This window comes from Sinocyclocheilus grahami, unplaced genomic scaffold (genome assembly GCF_001515645.1).
Source record: "Sinocyclocheilus grahami isolate Dianchi unplaced genomic scaffold, SAMN03320097.WGS_v1.1 scaffold89.1, whole genome shotgun sequence".
NCBI classification, from domain to species: Eukaryota; Metazoa; Chordata; class Actinopteri; order Cypriniformes; family Cyprinidae; genus Sinocyclocheilus; species Sinocyclocheilus grahami.
In genome coordinates this window covers 1,386,783-1,406,353 of record NW_015505268.1, presented here as the reverse complement: position 1 = coordinate 1,406,353, position 19,571 = coordinate 1,386,783, and the positions used below count along the sequence as shown (strand labels likewise).

Below are 19,571 nucleotides of genomic sequence, written 5' to 3'. Positions count from 1 at the left end.
GTAGCCTATTCATTTTAATAATCTTTATAATAATTCATGTGATTTTACATGTGGCCTGAGAAAATCATGTCTATTATTTTGGTTTGTGAGATCGGAGATCACGCTGCGCACGTGTACAAACATTCAGGAGGACACAATCTTCTTGAGAATGCTGCCCCGTAACTTTTGTTAATAAAATAGATTAAATGGCTTACTGGAGAGACGCACAGACACAGGTAGGCCCCCCCCCCCTTCACGTCGTGCATTAAAATCGTTAAATGTACAGCAAGCCGTGCGTTATCCCTTATGTATTCGCTCTTTAGCAGCAGTTTTTTACAGCAATATTTAAATGACACCCTGGTCATTCTTGGTGTACACAAAATGGTCCCACACTATCGACAGGCATTTCTCTGGTGGAAATAAAGCTTCACTGTTTGGTTCCTCTGTCACAGTTCATCTAATACATGTAGTAGTCTCCGTGCCTCTGATAAGCACGTCATTTTAAGCTGGTGCACCGCTAGTGTAACTTTGTTTGTTTTGCGCAAGCTGCTACAGTTCCGTTCCGTGTAACAGAAACACTCGGTTTAGCGGAACCTTTATGATTAATTAACCGTGACGTTTTAAAGCGCGGTTAATCGCGAAACCGGTTAATCGCTGCATCCCTAGTGCTGACTGTCATAACTGAACGTGACGTGCTGTTTGAATGCTGAGCAGAGAATAACTGACAGCTGCAGCAGAAGAAAGATCAGTTTCTGTAAACTTACATTTAACAATGTAAATATAATTCTGTCCCTCACATTAAGATATGGAATGGCTTCAGATGATATAGACTATATAGTGCGTGCAAAAAAAAATGGTGCTCTTCTGTTTCTTTTGGTGTATGACTCCCCCCTTGTGCCGTATAAAAAGCACAATAATTGTGATTGTCTGAAACAACCGTGGTTAGATCAAAAAATCGTGATTAGACGGTTATTTAATTATCGCGACAGGCCTAGTGTTGATGATGATCAAGTTACATTTACAAAAATAATTTTATATACATTGAAAGTATATTAAATGCATGCAAGTAAAGTGTCTTTTTTAAATAACTTGTGAAAATAAAATGTTGAAAATTTCATCATTCAGCATAATAGATATATTTACGTAAAAAGTAAATAACATTCTTATTCTGGCCTATGCTTTTTAAAGAATATAAAAGCAAAAGTGGTCATACTAAATTTTACTATTTTAAATGATTAACTTCTTGCTGATGAATGGGTAAGACCTAGTGGTTTGAAGGATAGTAGTAAAGATTTAAAATTACAATTAATAAGTTTTTTGGGGGGCTGCACTGTGATCTTTAATTGGAGTCTTTTAATGTAATTTAATGATTTTTGTTCTAAATATGCCTGACAAAGTTTTTTGCTGTATGAGCTATCGTGAGTAACATTTAATTGGTTGTTTTGTGTAAATCGTGGTAAAAATATGTTATAGACATAATTTTTTGCTCACAGAAAATAAAATAAACAGGATGCATTTTAATGTAGAAAATATAAAACAATTTAAAGCTGTATTAAACTGTTTTTGTTTTGAATTTTTTTGATGCTTAAACTTTCCAGCAATGTCTTTTTAAATGTGCTGAAATATATTTTTGTCATAAATTTAAATAAAGTATATAAATATTTACTTTTCCTAATTTCACTCATTAAGACACCGGATAGAAAACAATAGCTAGAGTGATTTTTATAATCTTCAATCCAAACAGGATGCATTTTAATGTAGAAAATATAAAACAATTTAAAGCTGTATTAAACTGTTTTTGTTTTGAATTTTTTTTATGCTTAAACTTTCCAGCAATTTCTTTTTAAATGTGCTGAAATATATTTTTGTCATAAATTTAAATAAAGTATATAAATATTTACTTTTCCTAATTTCACTCATAAAGACACCGGATAGAAAACAATAGCTAGAGTGATTTTTATAATCTTCAATCAAATGTGAATCAGTCAGTATGCACTGATTTATGGAGCACAAATAATAGACTGGGAACTAAAGAAAAAGATACATTTTATTTTATAGATTTGCATGTATGTGTCAAATTATTTCTTTTTATTATTGTTAAAAAAGCTGCATTTTCTTAATAGGCATTACCTTGTGACAAGGAGCTCAAATGAAAGGCTGGAAGCTAAAGACAGGCGAGCTGTATTCAGAGACAATGAGGATGACAGCCGAGGTGCTTGTAAAGACAAGGAGAGCGACCGAGACCGGGACAGATCCAGGTGCCATGATAGAGACCGGGGCCGGGAGCGTGACCGAGACTGGCACCATTACAGCAAATCCTCTGGCAACAGCAGGCGGAGCAGCCGGCACAGACACCGGCACCGTCGCTCGCACCATCACTCTGACTCGGTATGACCACTGTCTGCCTCTCGTTGCCATGGCAACTGTCTGCTTTCTGTGCCTTCTTTCTTGTTATTTGCACTGGGAGTTCCTCATTTCCAGTATAGTCTGAATGAATGACAGGAAGAATGTTGGGTGAAATTATTAAGCTAATATGACATAATAAGAGGGTTCTTACTCAAGACATAATGTTAATTTGATATCCATAGCACGTAAAATGTTTTAAAGCACCTCATTCATGAAGGGGGAATAAAAATCTGGAATGTTTTTCAATGCTGAATTGTTATAATTGTCTACTTAATGGTTTGAGAAAGTATCTTATCTGAAAATATGTTGCCATTGTTTTTCTTCTGTAACGCACACGATGTGGTGGGCCCCTGTGTGTATCTCGCGGGCTGAATTTGCGTTGGCTGCTCCCTGTGGCCGGGCCTGGCTGCTGCGGGTATCTGAATGGGCCGAATCACTAAATCAATCAATCGTGAATGAATGAATGGCGCGTTCTGGTCCCCCACGATTCTCATGGGTTAATGATGATGGTGGTGATGATGATGATGGCGGTGGTCCGAAACCCCAGAGGAGCCATCGCAGGAAAAGATCCAGGAGTATTGAGGATGATGAGGAGGGGCACCTGATCTATCACAGTGGAGACATGCTGAGAGCAAGATGTATAGAATACACACTTTTCTGTATCTCTTCTGTATCTTTTCATTTCTTTCACCGCATTTCTTTTTCTTATTTTCTGTTGTGGGGTCAGACTAATTTTACACGCTAATTTTGGGGTCCTGATAAATGCAGTTGTGACAGAACACTTAGACTTATCCAGATGTGTGTATCACCAGTCTAGTATTGTCTTATGTTTGTCGATTATTTATGCATTGCTTTTCTAATTTGAGTGTTCCAAAACACAGCGCAATCTTTTGAAAGGGTATGATGGACCATTGTGTCAATTTCATGTTTCTAACTGTCTTTCTTTATATCCGTAGATGAGATTGTGTGCACACTTGGAGAGGGAGCCTTTGGTAAAGTGGTGGAGTGCATTGATCATGAAAAGTAAGTCTTCATGCCACGTTTTACTATGTTCAAATTAGTGGTCGACCGATATATCAGCCGATATTTGTCATTTTTCAGATATCGGCATTGGCCGATAAGTTTTTCTGTTTGGTCGATGCGTTCGAGGCAGGACTTTTATTTTGACTTTTATTCAGAGCGGCAGTGCCTGCGCACACAGTGATCGCATTCTCCTTCTTGTTCGCCGTTGTCCTTAACAGTTCTGTCTAATACGGATAGAAGTCTGTCTAATAATAGAAGAACTGTTAAACAAAGGAATTAAAATGTATACAAATAGTATTATAACGATTGCTTTTATATTATTAGTAATAGAAAGGCAAACATAATACTTTCTCATTTGCTGTCAACATTCAGCAAATTCGCATTTACATCATTAATACAAATCTTTAAATGGCTAATGAAAATGTAATTTAACAAACCTTGCAAACTTAGTCGAATTCAGTTGTGAGATCTTGTGAAGTGTGCATGTGACCTGCATGATCGCGTGTTCTCTGTGTGACTTTCGGTCCATGCAAATTGAATGCTTTAAACATTAAATTTGTGATTTCAAATTATGCTGCGCTTCATGCATTTGCCCACAGTCATATTCATGTCATTTTCACTGTGTGCTGTATGTAAAATGAGTGTTACTTTGGCTTTATTTGAAAAAATATGATTCCCAATACACACAAACTTCCCAGAATACTGAGTGCTCTGTTGGTTACAGTTTACTTTCTTTTTAATTATATTTTTATTAAAGGGGTGGTTCACTGGGTTTTTTCTAGACTTGATTGTGTTTATGGGGAGCAGTCTAACATGTTAATGCTTCGTTTAAAAAAAAAAAAAAAAAGCATTATTTTCCACAAAATTTACCTTTATTCCACAACGCTCTGTCCCTTCTCTGAGAAACGAGCTGATTTTTTCCTGTTTTTATGAAGCCCCTCCCTCAGAAATAGGCGATGGGCTCTGATTGGTTAGCTAGCCCAGTGTGTTGTGATTGACTAAACCCCCTCTAGTGCGTCTAAGCGTCCCACCCCTCACCTCAGCAGCATGTGCTCCGGTTGAATTGTTAACAAAGGCATCGTTAATATTGCTTATCAGTTTGAGCCTGATTGAGACGCAGAGGATATTATTGAAGAGGATCGTGCAGAACCTGTGCAAGCACGGCTTTTAATGGTAGGCCTATGTTTTTTGTTTGTTGTTGTCTCATGCTTTTAGATAGGCTGTTGTAAATGCTACTGCTTATATTAGCTTTTAATATACTGTTTTATCCTGATTAAAGCTATAGTACAGGATTTTTATATCATTTATAATTTCTATAATTTCTCATAGCTATGTGAAAATAAGTGTATAATTGTAACAGTTAATTTTTGGAGCTGAGCTGAATGAGAGAGAGATAAAGAGAGAGAGATGCAGAGCAGGGGAACACGACGAACAGTATTGAGAACTGCTGCTTTAGAACACTGATTTTGAAACTTGTGAATCCATTAGAATCGTTAGAAGACAGAATTGCGATTCATATATGAATAGATTTTTACATGCACCTCTAGTTTTCTCTTCCTCTTCTCTAAAACAGCGCAGGCCTCGCCCCCCTTGCTGCCTGTTCCTGAGGGCAGGGTTTATCTGGGTTTGTGATGTCACGAACCCGGGAAGTAACTCGTTGTAGTCCCTACCAAATGTTTTTGTAGGCATTAAACTGCCAGAATTTTAAAAGACGATATCTCCGTTTGCATTGATCTTTCAGCTTCGTAACTTTGCAGATATTGTTTATGCTCAAACAGCAACATTACACACTAACTAACGTTAAAAAAGTGAAATCGCAATCAACCACCCCTTTAAATATTTATTTATTTGTGGAAAATACTTTGTCATCTAAAGTATAAGTAAGTTTATTTGACAAAATACATTTTTTAATCCATTTTCAAATTATTTCAAATTTCTTAAATATTAATAAAAATAAATCCAATTATATCGGCTTTATATATCTGCCATCGGCCACCCTGCTTTCAAAAAAACTATATAAAAAACCATATCGGTTGACCACTAGTTAAAATGTATTGCTCTCCCCAAGACCCCATGTTGATTATAACAATTTCTCAAATCTGATGCTTAAAGGTTGCAATTAAATGGAAATAACAACAGATCTTCTGTATTGTGGCATACATTAAAATGAAACTGATTATTGAAATATATGCCGCTTCACCCGAAGATTCAGTTTTTTTAATATTTTTTTTTATTACATTTTCAGCAAATTTAAATTTTTGGGTTAACCAGTCCTTCAAGATCGGCAATATGTGTTTAGAAAATAGAATTTATTTCATGACAGTTTTAAATGTTAAAGGGGTCATATGACGCTTCGTCCACGGTGAAAGCCGATCCAGCGATCGACAGTGCAAAGTTGTAGTATTTCCTCAGCAACCAGCACGGATCAGCTCCAGGCATGACGAAGCAGATATCGTCCTCTTTTCGAAGACCAAACAAAGTAGTTTCGCTTTCACAACAAAGCTCACAGCGTCTTTACGTCATGGGGGATGGAAACAACAAAACTACAGCGAGAATAAAAGTTACGCCGCCTTTCTTTGCGTGAACATTTGGGCGGAGTTATGCAAATCTTCCCACATAGTGAGGTAGATATGTGGGGGCGTGTTAGAACGAGCCGTTTTAGGTAGGCGTGGCTGACTCTTAACTTTTATAAAGAATATCTCTTTGGATTTGAGCTAGGGTTATGCCGGTATCAAATTTTCATGTTGTGATTAATTGCTTATGCTTTTATCACGGTATACGGTATTATCACGATATTGAAATTTAGTTTTAAAAAAGTGTTGTCACAATACAGTATAACAGGTTTAATAACTTTTTTCTTATAACAAAATAACTGAACATTTAAATAAAAAAGTTATACTGAAAAATGTATAAGTAAAAAAATTTACACCGATTAAAGTGCAAAAGAACTATAAAGACCAATAGGTATCACTTTACAATAAGACCTCATTAGTTAACCTTAGTTAATGCATTAACATTCACAATGAGCAATAGTTACATTTGCTACAGAAGTTATTAATCTTTGTTAAAAAAAATACAAGTCTTAGTTCATGTTAGCTCATTAAATAATACATTTGCAACTTTTGATTTTAACAACAACGTGTTATTAAATATTGGAATTACCTAAGATTAATGAATGTTAGAAGAATTTTTCATTGGCAGTTTGTTAACTGAATTGACTAATGTTAACTGATTAAGCCCTAATGTAAAGTGTGACGAACAATAAAGATTCAAAAAACTTTCAAACAATATCTAGAGCATGTTGTAGTCCAGATTAAAATGTAAAGAAAAGTCTGAAAATAAATAGCCTATTAAGTCTAAATATTTAAGTATTTGGCGCTGTGATGTACACAATAGCGAAATACAAACATCTGAATGGCTGTTTAAATCATTTAAATGTTTTAGAAAGTAGCGCAGCTGCTTTATTTATGGGGTTACGGCTGCATTTTCTGCAGTTTAGCGCCATCTGCTGTCAGAGAGTGAATGTGCGCTTTCATTCAGGATGTCCCGCACATGTTCCGCCATGTGCTTCTCATCCGTGTTTATTTACATCAGAGTGCGCACGCGTCTTTCACGCAGCATACATAGGTGTTGTGCATTGTGACCAGTTGATGGGAAAAGTATTCCTACAATGTATTCAAAATTCTGAATAATTTGTAATAACTAATTATTCTCTGTATTTTGAAGTGCCCATGATAACAATACCGTGCATATTCATTATTGTGATATATCGCATTACCGAATACCGGCACATGTCTAATTTGAGACTTTAGTCTTTGCAACTTTACAGATCTTCTTTATGCCCCAAGAGCTTGTAACACTCCAAAGAGAAAGGAAAAATTGAAATCGCATCATATGACCCCTTTAAATGTTTTTCGGGAAATGCTTTGGTTGATTAAGTGTCTGATAATAAGTGCAGGCATTTGTGTTCTCATGTATGTTCATGATACTACTGTATGTTCTTATTTCAGGGGAGGAGCTCGCATTGCACTGAAAATAATTAAAAACATTGAGCGCTATCGTGATGCGGCTGTGTCTGAGGTTGAGGTGCTGGAGCAGATTAACTCACTTGACTGTGACAGAAGATAGTAAGTGCCTGTGAAAGCAGATAAGAAAGAAATCTTAAGTAATTTATGCCTCTGTGATGCATGTCTGTGTAATATATCACACTTAATTTTAAATTTACAGAGTGTATAGAAATACAGACTACATATTAGGAATGCAGTATTTCATATCTATTTTTCCTTTCTGCAGTGCTTGTGTGCGAATGTATGACTGGTTTGATCACCACGGACACATCTGTATCGCCTTTGAGCTGCTGGGCTTGAGCACGTATGATTTTCTGAAGGAAAATAGCTTTCAGCCCTTCTCTATGAACCACATCAGGCACATGGCCTACCAGATCATCAGAGCAGTCAGATGTGAGTCACGGATCTTGCTTGAATGCATTTTTTTCCTGTGTATTTTGGACAAAACATTGATGTAATATTTTGCGCTTCTTTGTGTCTTAGTTCTTCACAAGAATAAGCTGACACACACTGACTTGAAACCAGAGAACATCCTCTTTATTAATTCAGAGTTTGTCATCAAGTACAATCCAAAAATGGTAAGGAGAGACATTGACTCCGTTCAGACAATTTCAGTATTATGTTCTATAAAAATGTTATATTTTAAAAATGTATGTGTTTTTGTCATTTCATTAGGTTTTATAGAACACATTTCTATTTTCTATATTTCTAATTCTATTAGTTTTAGTAATTGTAGTAACTCAATTTAAACCTATTTCAGTTAGTTGCTAGTGGAACTTTTCTCATTTTTGTTTACATTTTTCATTAAATATATTTCAGTTCAGCCCAATCTTAGATATTTCATAGTATTTTCAAAAGTTTTAATTAACAAAAACAGAACTGATTGTGCATTAATTAATAGTGTTGTTTGAAATTGTAGAAGAGGGATGAGAGAACGCTGATGAATCCTGATGTGAAAGTAGTTGATTTTGGGAATGCAACATACGAGCATGAGCATCACACCTCTGTGGTGTCCACTCGACATTACCGAGCTCCAGAGGTTATTCTGGGTAAGTAGTTATAGATACATTGTTTATATATATATATATATATATACGTACATACATACAGGGCCTAAAACTAACTTTTTGCCACACCTGCCAATGGCCGGTGACGTGATAAAATTGACCGGCCATGAAACTCTTTTTGAAAAAACAGGCAGTCATTACTACTACAATGACTAAACATATTTACAATGTTTTTAATTTGTCCTTTACTTACACAAGAAAAAAAACAACAAACAGATTTATTGATTTATATATATATTTTTTGTCCCTAAAAAAAACGTTGAGATTCTTGTTCGGCAAACGGAGCAGGCCATCGCGTTACACCTGTTTCACACGTACTCAGTTTGCAGTGTGTATGTGGTGTGTATTTTTTTCCGCATGCATGTTAACAGATTAGAGCAGGGCTATATAATTAGCTTCATTTGAGGGCCAAATTATCAAACTGACATTTTGAAGGGGGCCAAGGGGGTGGGGGTCGTCCCGATCTCTTTCTGGGGGGACCTATAAAATTAGAAATTAAATTTTAATCGGAAACATTAGTGGTGTCTGTCAATCGATTAAAAAATAAATTTAATCACATTTTTCTGTATTTAATCATGATTAATCGCATATTTATAGTCACAATTTCACATTGAACCTCCAAATTAATGTAGAAACATTATAAAGATAGTAAATTTTAAATATGTTTAAATGGCATCTTTTTACTAAGTAGTATATTATTAATGAAGTATTGATACCAATACTGCTGTATTGTAGAGACAATACTGTCTCTATTAAATATATTTCCCCTCAATTTTACCTATTAATTATAGCCATTCAATATTACAGTATAATTGAAAGCCATTATTTTTTAACATTTAATAGGCTCTGAAATATTAAGTGATTTTAAAACAATCTTCACAAACTATAAGTTGTATATGTAAAAACTATACAGATTAATCTTTATTCAAGCTAAAAAAGTTAATCAGCGACTAGAGCAGTCGAGTGATTTCCCTTTTTCTTTTGTTCTTTGATTTACATCAATGACAGACTTCAGCAGGTTTTTCTTTAAAGGTGCAATAGGTGATTGTCTTCAGAAACATTTTTTGTTATGTTGGTTGAAAGTCTCTTCACATCCCGATAGCAATCATTAAGTTAAGTGGTCTAAATGTATTTATATATTCTGTGGAAGGCGTAGGACGAAGAAATGTTCGTCCAATCAATTAATAATTGGCTTTCCTACCTGCCTGTCAACATATGTATTTGCATACCTCTGCGCACCCTGTTTGCGCAGACACGATACATCATCAGCGCATTCACGCACGTTGTGCAGACAGAGTGAGGATGGCAGACAAACATCAACAACCTGATCTTCCTTCATGGTATTGTAGTACTTTTACTAACTGTACTATAAAGATTTCTTACCGGTGAATGACACATGATGTAGCCCAGCGGTTCCCAATTCCAGTCCTCGCGCAAGGGAAGCAGGGGCAATCCATTGAAGTTTACTTCACTTCGGAACATTCATTCACGGATTTGCGCTGCGCAGCGTCTTCACACACAGACTAAACTTACTAGAGAAGTGTGACATACCTCTGTAAATAAATACTATTTAAATTCACGTCTTGCACACTTTAATGCCCGTTGTATGGAACATATACGCTCACTTCGAACTGGGATCATGGCGGAATATCCGGTGATGTACACTTCCCAGGGCACTCTCGGTCGAATAGAACAAACGTCGCACGTAATAAGAGATACATATGAAATGTGCAGAGCATGAGGGCGCGAGGATTGGAATTGGGAACCGCTGATGTAGCCTATTGTAATGTTGTCTCTGGTGTTCTGGTCTGTGAGCGTAAATGCATTCAGCGGGCGTGGCTTTGGACGGCGATTGCAGGGAGGGTAGGGCATTCGCTTTCAGTGCTACCAGGCTAAAGTTAGTATTTTCCTAGATCTCCTATTACACCTTTTAAAGCAGCGCGGCCTCTTTAAAACCTGATGCACATGATGCGGATCTGACACATACCTTCTCCAAACTCTTTACGGTCGTTTAAGGCTTTATAACTCATTTAAGACTATGTTTATGAGGTTACTCACCAAAACTGTGTATTTTGACATAATTGTGTGTTTTCGTCCGTTGAAGCGTTACTCGTGCACTGTCTAAAGCGGCTCAGCGTCTGTGTACAGCCGAACGAGCAACGTTTTAAACTATAGCCTACTTCACTGCACCGTTCAGGCGGCATAACCCCAGGTATGTGTTGAACCCACATTCTCGGGTTATGAAGAATAAAGAAGGGAAAAGTTAATCTTCCGAAAAGAAGCAGCTATATCTTCTCAGGTAAAAGTTATTAGAACCGTGTCTAGGGGCAAGCTGGCCATCACTCTGCTCTGACCTTATCAGCCCGTTTGTATCCTATTATTCGATTCGCTCTGGTCGCTTATGACAGAACAGCTTAAAGGGGTCATATAATGCGATTTCAATTTTTCCTTTCTCTTTGGAGTGTTACAAGCTCTTGGTGCATAAAGAAGATCTGTAAAGTTGCAAAGACTAAAGTCTCAAATCCAAAAAGATATTCTTTATAAAAATTCAAGAGTCAGCCACACCTACCTAAAACGGCTCGTTCTAACATGCCCCCACATATCTACCTCACTATGTGGGAAGATTTGCATAACGCCGCCCAAATGTTCATGCAAAGAAAGAAGGCGTAACTTAGTCTCACTGTAGTTTTGTTGACGCTGCAGCCATGTCGTGAAGACGCTGTGTGCTTCGTTGTGAAAGCGAAACTACTTTGTTTGGTCTTCCAAAAGAGGACGATATCCGCTTTGTCATGCCTAGAGCTGATCTGTGCTGGTCGCTGAGGGAATACATCAACTTTCACCGTGGATGAAGCGGAATCCAGCCCGGGGTCCGTCACATGTGGTTGCCTCTCATTCGTCGGATTTGCCGGGCGTGCCGTTCTCGGCCACGCCGCCTCAGCTCACTCTAGCCCGGCCTCAGCTCACTCTAGCCCGGCATCAGCGCACGCCAAGCCGGGGCTTCCCCTCACACTAGGCCGCTGTGTTTTTTGTGAAAGCGAAACTACTTTGTTTGGTCTTCCAAAAGAGGACATGACTACAAGTCAGTGGTTAAGTTGTACGCAACGCGTAAAAAGACAGTAGAAGTCATTATAATCAGTAATTATGTCCCCACTGGATGCAACAAATGCCTCGTTTGTAATGGGTTTTAATGTTTTTGTCTCGTCGCTCCTGCCGGGACACGGCATCAACAGTATGTGAGGGGCGTAACATTTCCATCTCACGCTTGAGGTATTCGGCCAATCACAACGCACTGGATAGCTGGCCAATCACAGCACACCTCGCTTTTTCTGACCGATGAGCTTTGTAAAAATCGATGCGTTTCAAAAAGGCGGGACATAGAGGAGAAACAATAATGTACAGTATGTGGAAAATAATGTGTTTTTTTAACTTTAAACCACGTAAACACATTTCATTACACCAAATACACAAAATAATGTTCTTTTTAGCAGCATCATATGACCCCTTTAACAGCTTACGTCGGTGTTTCTGACGTAAGCGAATGAAATAATCTTTTTCAAGATTATTTCATTCGCTTACGTCAGAAACAGCGAATCTCTTTAAAAACGGGCTGTTGTTCCCACTACATTGCATTATTTCGTAAAAGTTTTACCCACCAACTGGTGACTGACACGGTTACATATACTCGCCAATGCTGATTTTTGGCGCTTGGCGAGTGTTATTTTTAGGCCCTATATGTATATATATATTATATTCTGAGGTACATTGATAGCACACTTGCTATGATAGCATGTATTGTGAGCTATAACAGAGATATCTGTCTGTTTCTAACAGATCTAGGCTGGAGTCATTCCTGTGACGTGTGGAGTGTGGGTTGCATTCTTATCGAGTATTATCTGGGATCGACTCTATTTCAGGTCATTATCCTCGTGAGTTCAGATTAGTTATTTATGTTCACTTTGGATACAGATGACTTGATTCAGCACTTGTATAGTAGTTTGTGGTTTTTGAAATTACAGACGCATGACAGTAAAGAGCATCTGGCCATGATGGAGCGAGTGCTGGGCCCTATACCGACACACATGCTGCAGAAAACAAGGTAATTTCAGGATTTTTTGCAGGATTCGTGGTAATATCAGGGAATTTTACAACTCTAATTTAGCCATGGAAGTCATGGAAATGGAAAAACAAAAAAAAAATCTACAGTTAATTCAAATGTATCTAGTTATGTTCTATGATATAATAAGCTCTGTAATATTTCATTAGATAGAAATGTATCTTCATGAGTAAAGTTGGAAAAATCTTTATCCAGGAACCACAGATGCCTGAAAAGGCATAACAATTGGAAGGAGGGAGAATCTTGTTTGTAGTTTCTGAAAAGCTGTTCCTTATTTCTTAGTTTGATCTTTTTGCAGGAATTGGCAGATTTGTTTATAGTTTGAACCTTTTTTTTTATATTAGCTTTAATTCCACATACTGCTCTTGCTTCATGTAAACAGAATGAAAAATTTTATTAATTTTTTTCTCATTATGCAGGAAGAAGAGATACGTTCACCATGATAAGCTTGACTGGGACGTTCATAGCTCCTCGGGCCGTTATGTTAGGAAGCAGTGCAAGCCACTGAGAGTAAGTTTTTCATTCTTGAAGTTGTTTTACAACTCAAGTTGATTTTGGGTCAGTTGAGGTTTTTGTTTTTACTTGAAGCCATTAAAGGGTTAGTTCACCCAAAAATGAAAACTCTGTCATTAATTACTCACCCTCATGTCGTTTCAAACCCGTAAGACCTTTGTTCATCTTCGGAACACAAATTAAGATGTTTTTGATGGATCTGAGAGCTGTCTGACCCTGCATAGACAGCAATACAACTGAAATGTTCCCAAGTCCAGAAACGTAGCAAGGAGATCTGTAAAATAATCCATGTGACATCAGGGGTTCAACCGTAATTTTACGAAGCTACGAGAATCCTTTTTGTGAGCAAAAGAAAAAAACGACTTTATTCAACAATGCATTTTGCGTAGTGGCTATGCATTTTGACCTTAAAGTACGCTGGTACGATTTGTCACTCTAAACTACGCAAAAATCTAGTGACGCCTCTGTCCACGCGCAGTATTCAAAAAAAGCAACAGAAAAAGATGAAGAGTTCAACCAATCAGAGTGGTATTTTTTTTATGGTTTCGCATTTAAATAATTTCTGTGTTTTATTTCTCTTCTAGTAGCCTATAGTTTCAGTTCAAAGCGGCTCGCGCTCGCCCCGTCAGATGCTCTGACAGAAAGGCTGCGTGTGAGGCTGACAGACACGCTGTTTAATGTGTTTGAGATGTGCTGTTTTCCTTAATGCATAACTTTTCACAGGTATATTTTCCATCTGTAAATGTTAAAAGAACCATGGAAATATTTCCATTTTGCTGTCAGAAGTGCATGAGCTTTTGCTTTGCGATTCTCCGCTAAACTCCACAGACTTAATTTAGAACGAGTGCGCCAAACAGACAGAGCTCAATGAAATAGGAGCGCAATAACTCTGACTAAAATATACATTTTGCTGAAATATTTGTAGTTGGACAAAAAATGTGACATGTAGAATCTTAAACTTACAAGTAAGTGTATTTGTATGATAGCACTAACTGTAAAGTGTAATGGGGTAATCAAAATAGCCTTTATACTCAATTAGTCTGTGCTTTTTATTATTTTCATTTTTAGTTTAGTAACTTTATCTTCTGCTTTAAAAGGATTATTTTTGTTTTTAGATTGCAATGTTACAATGTAATGTGATTTTAACCCTTTTTTGCCCATAATATATGCCTACAGGCTTACATTCACTTTATTTGTTTAATCCAAATACAAAATACCGAGATATATAGGCTACCGTATACCGCAAATCAGCATTTTTGCTCATATCGCCCAGCCCTATACAGAAGTGTACTGGAGTTATAATTAAAGAGTTTTTTTTTTATTTATTTATTTTTTTTTTTATACAACATTTCAGTTGTATTGCTGTTTATGCAGGTTCAGACAGCTCTCAGATTCCATCAAAATATCTTAATTTGTGTTCCGAAGATGAACGAAGGTCTCACGGGTTTGAAATGACAAGAGGGTGAGTAGTTAATGACAGAATTTTCATTTTTGGGTGAACTATCCCTTTAAGACATCTAGAAACACACAACTTATGAAATATTACTTTTTAATTTTCTTGCAGCAATACATGGCCTCCAGTAGTTCTGACCATGTACAGCTGTTTGATCTCATAGAGAGGATGCTGGAATATGACGTCACGAAGCGGCTCACCCTGGATGAAGCCATCACACACCCTTTTTTCGTCTCGATGAGGAAGACCAAGAAATAAGTGATGGATTCTCTTGATTTTTGCTGTTGTTCCTCTCTGAGAGAGGCCGTTTCAGTTGACTGTATCAGTCCTCTGTATAGATCATACACTGCTCTCTTCTTGTTTATATTTATTGTGCTTGTTTTTCAGTTTAGGGTATGTGACCTATTGCTCTTGAGCTCTTCATTGATTTGTGCTTGTGTTATCTGCATCACATGACAGAATAATGTGTAACTGTGAAGGGGCAAGGTTTTAGGGTATTAAATATGTACGATAATTGTCACAGATTTGTTAGCATTATCAATATAAACGTAGTGATAATTATAATTTGTTTTTGATGTCTTTCCAGTTTTTCCTTGATTTTTAAATAAAATCGGTTCATGATCAGTATTGTTTGTCTCATGGATGTGTAATGTTCTCAAGTGGGCAATAGGGGGCGGTAGATCACAACTTAATTTTCACATGCAAAATGTATTTCTGCTTATAGGAATATGGGTTTATGAAGTATTGTCGACGGGGGACAGTCTAAATGTGGTTTAGGGATAGTTTGGTTTATATTTTACATGTATTATATATATATATATATATATATGTGTGTGTGTGTAGCCTCCTTTGACTTTCAAACATTTCACTAAGCACAAAAGTTTAGTCAAGGCAAACATGGCAACAATACTTTGCTTTAATCATTTTTCGTTATCGTCATCGGATGAAGCATAGACATGCATTAATACTGGCATTATTTGTCGATTATACGTGTATATGTTTGGACAGCTGTACTACGGGCGCAAGATGAACAGAATGCATCCGTAAAATCTAAAAGAAATTAATTTTAAAATGTCACTCCACTAAATATTGTACAGACTAATTCTCGCACTGATTCTGCGTGTGGAGAAAACAACCTGAAACAGAAAATCTCATAGATTGTTCACAGCTGCTTTTGGACGCTCTCCGCCGGTCGTTACACACACACACACACACACACACACACACACACACACACACACACACAACACACACACATTTAATTTAGGCTCTGATTAAGCCCATTAATCAACGCATAGCCTGCTCTTTTTGTTGCCAGTGAGTTTGAAAGCTGTTTAACGAAGTAATAAGGGCACATTCACACATTTTTTTTTAACCAAAATAGCGTGAAAGCTGAAAACATATCTATCTATCTATCTTATCATAAAGGATTATAGATTTAAATAGCTTATAATTCTGCATGTGCAGCAACAGGTGCGTTTATGTGATGATGAGTGGTTTTTAAATGAATAAACATGCTTAATTTATTTTGATTTTATTGGTCAATTCTTTTACTAAAGATAATTCTTCTCATTGTGGTGTATTAATTAAAATAAACTAAAGTGAATGTGCTATATATTCTTTCCCCTTCATATGTCAAGAATTACAGTATTTATTGCAATATATATACAGTATATATAAAACACATTTATATTGTAATATAGTAAATTGTGTAAAATCAACATAAATTACAAACGTGTAACATCTTAATAAAAGAATACAGCGGAATAATCAGTAGGGTACTATGTAATACAATACTATTAGTGTAATCATACTATGTTGTTTGCCAGTGTTTTTATAAACCTTTTTAACTAAGCAGTAATGGCAAATTCACACCTTTTTTCCTCTACAAACATGTAGAACCATGACCACCACTGACACTTCTGGTGTCTCGTCAATATTCAGATTACTGCTTAATCAGGATGGGTTTATTAATGACTGATTCTTAAAATGTGACCTTTGACCTCTACCCAAAATTTGAATCGTTAATTTTCTCCATGTTGTTTATCACATTTCAGAGGGTGAATGACGCCATGCCAAAGTTGCGTGTGGCGAGAGACGTGACACAAGACTGCAACTGTCCTCCAGGTACGTCCATGAATCTGCTCTCATAACAGACTGTTCAGTTCCAAAACGTTTGTAATACAATACTATTAGTGTAATCATACTATGTTGTTTGCCAGTGTTTTTATAAACCTTTTTAACTAAGCAGTAATGGCAAATTCACACCTTTTTTCCTCTACAAACATGTAGAACCATGACCACCACTGACACTTCTGGTGTCTCTTCAATATTCAGATTACTGCTTAATCAGGATGGGTTTATTAATGACTGATTCTTAAAATGTGACCTTTAACCTCTACCCAAAATTTGAATCATTAATTTTCTCCATGTTGTTTATTACATTTCAGAGGGTGAATGACGCCATGCCAAAGTTGCGTGTGGCGAGAGACGTGACACAAGACTGCAACTGTCCTCCAGGTACGTCCATGAATCTGCTCTCATAACAGACTGTTCAGTTCCAAAACGTGGGATGAAACCTGATAGAAACTGTGATAAATTCATCTATGTCTTGTTCTTGAACACTGATTGCAAAGCTGTGATGTGGATGAGAGGAGGGTAAATCAGTTGTAGATGGAGAGATTAGAGAACTGAAAGTGCAGGTTTCTGAGGTTTGTCGATCAGATTTGTATCTAATTAAGGAATATTAGATTCTGATTGCTCAATTTAAGCATTTTCCTAATAAATATTTTTGGATAAAGATGCTTAACTGTAAAGTCAGTTGATTTCCAACATAGCTGTTGTAGTTTCATGTCTCTCATATCATTCTTTTAAAGATACCTTAGATGTTTAATGTCTGTTTAGAAGTCATATAATCAGCCTTTCATGCTTTTAGAGTTTATTTAGTGATAATATTGGCTGACTGGAGTCGGGACGTCAACCAGCCCTAAAAATTTGAATATTGTTTTGTTGCATGCAGGGTTTCTTAAGGCAATTACAAATCGCTATGATTATAGTTCACTTTACACAGCTCTGTGCATTTCCAATTGTGATTATAAATACAGAGGGAAGAAGAAAACGTGCAGCTGTTGTATATTGATGAATTGGTGGTTGCGGATAGTTTTTTTTGGGCTCCTCTGTCACAAAATGTGGTTGTTAAACATGGGGTTGGTGGTAACTTGAGTTTGGGCATTGAGCATTGAGAAACTTTGAGGAACTGCTGTCCTTCTTTTTCTTTTTCACAATCACTCTTTACATCGAGTCATGGTGCCTAGAAAATCCAGTGTTTCCATAAATGTATGCCGGTTCACATCTGAGGGGAGACATTGATGTCGCAGGACAAGAGGGAGGTCATAAGCATCTGTTTATAGGTTCTGAGCATGAGTGTGTGTGTGAAGGGGCCCCAAGTATGCGTCTGTGTGAGTGTGTATTCCTGTTTGTTTGTGTGGGTACTAGTGCCGCAGATGGCTCAACAGAGGCACCGAACTGTAAGGTGAGACCCTTTCATTTTAGAAGCAATGGTTGCCACCTGAAACCTGAAGCGTTTTGAGCGGTCCTGGCAGGCAGGATCAGAGGGAGAAGTATTTCTGTCTCCACAACAGACGTGAGCTCAAAGCTCTCGCCACTATGCAGGTTATAGTGTCGCCTCCTACAGGAGCTGCTTGGAAGGACACTGATGAGAGGAATAGTTTAAAGAGCAGGTCATATGGGTTTTTGAAAAATAGCTCTTTTGCAGTTTATAACGTATCTATCCTTAAATGAAAACAATCTGCAAAGTTGTTAATCAAAAAAGTGCATGATAAATAAAGATATTGTCTCTCAAAAGAGACAGTCGATACTGAATCGCCCAAACGAGTCGTCATATTTTCTAATCTTTTGCCTGTTACTAATATACGTCACTGGGTAACACATTTGGATAATCACCACCTGCCCGCGAAATACGAACAGAGTCTGACCTGCCCACAAACACTTCCGCTAGTTAGTGTGTTTACATCATGTTGTTGCTCAAAGACTCCTCTCTCTGCCAATCACAGCAGGCTTGGCCAGCTGACCAATCAGAGCAGAGTAGGCTTTAGTAGAGTAGAGGGTTTGCTCCGAACTTGCTTGGAACGAACCGTTTCTAAATCATTGGCAAATGATTTACATTTCTTATATTAAATGTATATTCTGAGAAAATTACAATGTTTTCTGACCTTAGATGCATTTAAACCTGTTGTAGGGGACTCCAACACATATTTGGAGACTTTAAAATACCATATGACCTGCTCTTTAAAACCTGAATGACTTTATTTGTTCCATTGAGCACAAAAGTTGATTTTTTTTCTCCAATGCAGTTGCAATTAATGACGCTTTTAAGCTTCAAAACACCATAAAAGTATGATACAATATCTGTTTTTTTCTGTCTTCTGAAGCTATACAATTGCTGTGTGGGAAACAGAATAAAACTTGAGAAAACAATTTCTTTCTACAACTTCTATAATTTTTTTCAACCTTATTTTATTGTTTATTATTCTTATTACATTTCATTCTGGTATAATTTAAAGAACCCATATCTTATTATTGTTATTATTATTATAGAGATTTTTTTTAATATATTATTATATGACATTTTTTTTTATTGTGTAAGGTTTTGACGACCCATACATTAAAAATAAGATTTGAATTTTTTTTTTATTAAACTCATACATTATTATTATTATTATTATTATTTTAGGACTTTTACCATTATTATTGATTGCGAAAGCCTTTTAATAAAAAAAAAAAAGATTTAGAAAATGGAGAGAATTTATTTTAATGTAATTAATTGATTATTTTTTTTACTATTATTGAACACACCCTTGAAGAGTTGAATTTTTTAAATTGGAAAGAATTGACCGTGCTAACCACAATTGTGATGTTTTTTTTGCTTT

At 36.6% G+C, this 19,571-nt stretch overlaps 2 protein-coding genes across 3 annotated transcripts in view; both read left to right on the top strand.

The window, feature by feature from the left end:
• Positions 1-15,249, top strand: part of LOC107587077 (dual specificity protein kinase CLK4-like) — a 17,878-nt gene extending 2,629 nt beyond the window's left edge. The window contains exons 3-13 of one of the 2 annotated variants that reach the window (XM_016274702.1): positions 2,103-2,367; positions 2,933-3,023; positions 3,342-3,408; positions 7,419-7,535; positions 7,702-7,868; positions 7,959-8,053; positions 8,395-8,524; positions 12,374-12,468; positions 12,559-12,638; positions 13,076-13,166; positions 14,734-15,249. In XM_016274702.1, the coding sequence (XP_016130188.1) occupies positions 2,103-2,367; positions 2,933-3,023; positions 3,342-3,408; positions 7,419-7,535; positions 7,702-7,868; positions 7,959-8,053; positions 8,395-8,524; positions 12,374-12,468; positions 12,559-12,638; positions 13,076-13,166; positions 14,734-14,880 (1,345 nt within the window). In that variant the 3' untranslated portion in view covers positions 14,881-15,249. The remainder of the gene's footprint in view (positions 1-2,102; positions 2,368-2,932; positions 3,024-3,341; positions 3,409-7,418; positions 7,536-7,701; positions 7,869-7,958; positions 8,054-8,394; positions 8,525-12,373; positions 12,469-12,558; positions 12,639-13,075; positions 13,167-14,733) is intronic. The other variant, XM_016274703.1, reaches the window with a different exon arrangement.
• A 1,832-nt stretch (positions 15,250-17,081) lies between these two features.
• The window catches only part of LOC107587110 (collagen alpha-1(XXIII) chain-like), a 126,743-nt gene continuing 124,253 nt past the window's right edge, over positions 17,082-19,571 (top strand). Inside the window, exon 1 of the mRNA XM_016274753.1 lies at positions 17,082-17,142. Coding sequence (XP_016130239.1) covers positions 17,088-17,142 — 55 coding nt within the window. The 5' untranslated portion in view covers positions 17,082-17,087. The remainder of the gene's footprint in view (positions 17,143-19,571) is intronic.